We start from the raw sequence: 4,680 nt of genomic DNA on the forward strand, positions 1-4,680 counted from the left end.
AAAGTTATTTCTCACTTTAGATATTTCCTTCTTTTTTGTCAAATCTTTTTCTTTTTTTGTTGGGTAACTCACTAATGATGTCAAAATTGAACAAAAGAAATATGGCTCCACCTACAAGAATAGGACTTGCTGGTTGTGTTGTTATGGGCCTAAATCTTGCGCTTGACATTGCCGAGAAAGGTTTCCCCATTTCTGTTTATAACCGAACTACTTCTAAGTTGATGAGACTGTTGAAAGAGCTAAATAGGAAAGAGAAATGCCTGTATTTGGTTTCCATGATCCTGAATCTTTCGTTCAGTTGGTCCAAAAATCTCGAGTGATAATCATGCTTGTTAAGGAAGGGGCTCCCGTTGATCAAACCATTAAGACTCTCTCTAAGTACATGGAGAAAGGTGATTGTATCATAGATGGTGGCAACAAATGGCATGGAAACACTGAGAGGCGGGAGAAAGCTATGGCTAAACTGGGTTTGTTATACCTTGGAATGGGAGTTTCAGGTGGCGAAGAAGATGAACGAAATGGTCCCTCTTTGATGCTTGGAGGGTCATTTGAAGCCTACTAATACATTGAAGACATTCTTCTTAAGGTTGCAGCTCAAGTTCCAGATAATGGCCCTTGTGTGACTTACATTGGTGAAGGAGGATCAGGTAATTTTGTTAAGATGGTTCGTAAGGGAATTTTTTTTTTTATAATTGGAAAAAGGGATTCGAATCTTGCTTTTTAGGTAGGGGTTTATGCACCAAGCAATAAGTCAACGGGTTATAGTTCATAATGGAATTGAATATGGTGATAGGCAGTTGATTGCAGAAGCTTATGATGTGCTGAAATCTGCTAGAAAATTATCGAATGAACAGATACAAAGTGTTTTCTCAAAATAGAACAAAAGGGAGCTTTTGAGCTTCTTGATTGAAATCACCGCTGATATATTTGGAATTAAGGATGATGAGGGAGATGGTGATTTAGTTGATAATGTCTTGGACAAAACTGGCATGAAGGGTACCGGTAAATGGACTGTACAGTAAGCAGCTGATTTGTCTGTTACAGCTCCCACAATTACAGCTTCTTTGGATTCAAGTTTCCTTAGTGGATTAAAGGAGGAAAGAGTTGAAGCTGCTAAAGTCTTCAAATCAAGAGGATTTGGTGAAGTCTTGACTGAGGAAAGTGTGGACTGTTATTGATATCAAGCAAGAACGTTAGCCTCTGTTAAAGGTCAAGAACAGAGGTAAGTAAGGAACTTCATAGAGTGTTGGAGAAAATTATCAGAATTTTATATATTCTGCTATATCTAAGTACATGAAGATGAGAGTTTATATATGGCTACCAAGAACAGTTGTATGAACTTAATCACCAAGTGTATATAGATAAGCATTAACATACATGCAGCCTTACACGTACACCAGACACTTAGCTTGCTATAAGCTGGTTTAATTTACATTAAAATAGGACAAGTGTCACAAGCCATGCAAGTGTTACTCTTAACACTCCTCCTTAACACTTGCATTCCAAACATTTAGCTTGTTTCTGAGAGTCTCGAACTTGGTCTTTATCAAGGTCTTGGTCAAGATGTCAGCAAGTTGTGATTCAGAAGAATAGTACTGAACACAAATCTCTAATGGAGTGAAACTTAACATGGATGTGCTTCATTTTCCCATGATTAACAGGATTTTTTGTGAAGGCAATAGCAAATTTATTGTCCACAAAAAGATCAGTAGCATGATTCTGAGGGAATTGTAGATCAGTAAGCAATTTTCTCAACCAAATGGCTTGGTTTGAAGCAGAAGCAGCAGATATGTATTCTGCTTCAGTAGATGACTGAGCCACAACAGATTGTTTGTGAGTGTTCCATGAGAAAGCTCCATTACCGAGAGTGAAAACATATCCTGAGGTACTCTTTGAGTCATCAATGTTGCCAGCCCAATCACAATCTGAGTACCCTATAAGTTTGAACTTAGGAAACCTTGTGAAGTGAATTTCATGGTTCAATGTACCTTTTAGATACTTGAGGACACGCTTGGCTGCAGTATAGTGTTGGTCAGTGGGTTCCTTCATAAACCTTGACAGAAAACTGACAGAATACATAACATCAGGTCAAGAGGAACAGATGTAGAGCAGAGACCTAATCAAGCTCCTATAACCAGTAAGATCCTCAAGCTTGCTTCCAATTTTGACTGATAATTTTTTATTTGGAACAAGTGGTGTTGCAGTGGACTTGCACTGACTCATGTGGAATTTTTTTGCACTTCACTGATGTAACTTTTCTGTGACAGAAGAATGCCATCTGATGATTGTTTGATTTCCAAGCCTAGGAAATAACTCATCAATCCAAGGTCTGTCATATCAAACTCTTTTTTCATCTCAGACTTGAATTTGTATAGAGCTCTGTCATCTTTCCCTGTGACTAGCATATCATCAACGTACAGGGAAACTATCAACACTACTTGCTCACCAGATTTGAGTATGTAAAGAGTTACCTCATTGAAGCTTCTCACAAAGCCGTAATTGGCTAAGTAAGCATCGATTCTGCTGTACCAGGAGCGTGGGGCTTGTTTCAAGCCATACAAGGCTTTGTGTAGCTTATATACTTTGTTCTTTCCTGGCATTAACTCAAATCTTTCTGGTTGGTCAACATATATTTCCTCTTCAAGAACTCCATTGAAGAATGTTGATTTGATATCCAAGTGGTACACATTCGAACCCAAGGCTGCAGATAAAGCCAATAATAATCTAATTGTATCATAACGGGCAACTGGAGCATATGTCTCCATATAGTCAATTCCTGGCAGTTGGCTATATCCTTTCACCACCAAACATGCCTTGAATTTGTTAAGAATTCCATTAGGATTAAGCTTTTTCTTGAATATCCACTTAACCCCAATGATATGTCGATCATTTGGCTTAGCCACTAGAGTCCAAGTACCACTTTTGTTTATCATCATGCATTGCAACAACCCATTCAGGGTTTTTTGAGGCTTCACTATAAGAGCTTGGTTCACACAAAGCCACAAGGCTTCTATGATAGACATCCTCCATTGAACATGTCCCTCTTACTGGCAGGTCATCTATATCATTGTAAAGGGGGTTCTTGTGATAGGGAGAAGAAGTGGTTGAAAACAAGTAAAAGGATGTGCCAGAGGAGGCAGAGAGGAAGATTGAAGCAGTTCCTGAAGTACTAAGTGTTGTGACAGGTGGAAGACAATAAGAAAAGAATTAAAGAGACTTAGAGAGTATAAGATAATTAGAGAGAGAATTTAGAGAGAAAAGCTCTCAAGTTGAGAATGTGTTAGCTTGGAGAGGGAAAGAAGAGAGTCCTTTCAAATGAATTGTGAGGCTCTATATATAATGCTAAAAGTGACGGTTACATAAGAATTGGCTTTAATGCGCCTAATGAATAACATTATTATGAAGAATATTAATGTAAGTAACCGTTACTGTAATTGAATGTAGTAAGACTTGTTCTCAAGTAAAGGTAATAGAAAAAAGGTGTACAAGAATAGGTACGATAGAAGAAGCTGTATGAGAATAGGAACAAGAGAATAAGCTGTACATGAATAAGTATACGAGAACAAGATAAGAGGGTGAAACACTTGTACTTCAGGAAAGGGTTAAGAGGAAGACCTCTTAACTACCTCCATATCTCAGCCACCAAGCCAAACTCTCTAGAACATCTCAAATGTGAAAGTAATTCATGAACCCTGTCTCTTATTCTGAGTCTCTTATTCTGAGTTACTTTCACTGTCGTCCAAGTGAAACAGTTATTCTATTCAAGGTGGTTGTTCTACTTGCATTAGTTATTTTATATGGAGTAATACTTTACTTTTTTTAATTGTTCTGCTTTAAGTAATACTTGAAGTAGCGCTTCACTTATTCCAGTTATTCTACGTGAAGTAGCACTTCACTTGTTCAAGTTATTCTTTGTACAATATTATGCTATAAAATAATTCTTTAAAAAATATGTATTAATCAAAATCTAGTATCTACATTTTGCCCCCTGCATAAGAATTCATTGTTAAAAAAAAATAATTCTTATGTATTAATTTAAAGTATAATTTTTTTTTTTGTACTATAACGTATTGTATTGTATCACTTTGAGCAGTAATGCCTTGGGCAGTACTACTTTAGACAGTAACACCTTAGCCAGTAATGCTTTAGGTAGTAACACGTTATTGCCTTGTGTAAAGTGTAATATCGATTTTTTTTTTTTTTTGTAATGTTAAAATCTTTTGTAATATTTGATTGATTATGCAATAATATTTAATATCTTTCGTAATATTTGATTGCATTTTTTTTTATGTCAATATCTTTTGTAATATTTTATTGATTATGCAATAATATTTAATATCTTTTTCATAAAAAATCTTGATTCTATTTGTAATATTTTATTGATTATGTAATAATATTGAATATCTTTTTCATTAAAACTTTGATTCTATGTGACTTATAAATATCAAATTATTATGAATAATTTTCTTCATTCATATTCAGAGTAAAGCAAAAAAAATTCAGAGCAAAGTCAATTCTTTTGCAAATCTTTTCAAATAAGTAAGTTTTTCTTCTTCTTGTATTCCTTCTATTTTATTTATTTTTTTTTAATTTTGTGTTCAATTAATTAAATTTAATCGAATTTCTCTTACTTGTTGCCCCCTGCATGATTTTATTTTTTATTTATTTTTATTTATTTTT

General features: G+C 35.0%; 1 protein-coding gene and 1 long non-coding RNA gene across 2 annotated transcripts; both read left to right on the forward strand.

The window, feature by feature from the left end:
- Positions 257 to 1,178, forward strand: LOC18601820 (6-phosphogluconate dehydrogenase, decarboxylating 3). The gene is made up of 4 exons (XM_018119040.1): positions 257 to 521; positions 594 to 664; positions 879 to 1,002; positions 1,045 to 1,178. The coding sequence occupies exons 1-4, from the start codon at positions 257 to 259 to the stop codon at positions 1,176 to 1,178; spliced, it is 594 nt and encodes a 197-aa protein (XP_017974529.1).
- On the forward strand, positions 2,083 to 2,527 carry LOC108661526. The gene is made up of 3 exons (XR_001927372.1): positions 2,083 to 2,137; positions 2,268 to 2,327; positions 2,421 to 2,527. It is a non-coding gene; the product is annotated as an uncharacterized LOC108661526 (long non-coding RNA).

Source organism: Theobroma cacao, chromosome 4 (assembly GCF_000208745.1).
Source record: "Theobroma cacao cultivar B97-61/B2 chromosome 4, Criollo_cocoa_genome_V2, whole genome shotgun sequence".
Classification (NCBI taxonomy): domain Eukaryota; kingdom Viridiplantae; phylum Streptophyta; class Magnoliopsida; order Malvales; family Malvaceae; genus Theobroma; species Theobroma cacao.

Excerpts from the sequence above, each read along its gene's own strand:
- LOC18601820 (XM_018119040.1), top strand. The coding sequence starts at position 257 with ATGCCTGTATTTGGTTTCCATGATCCTGAATCTTTCGTTCAGTTGGTC. Across the intron at positions 665-878 it reads CAGGTAATTTTGTTAAGATG|AACAAAAGGGAGCTTTTGAG; the intron begins GTTCGTAAGGGA and ends TTCTCAAAATAG. Across the intron at positions 1,003-1,044 it reads AACTGGCATGAAGGGTACCG|CTCCCACAATTACAGCTTCT; the intron begins GTAAATGGACTG and ends TGTCTGTTACAG.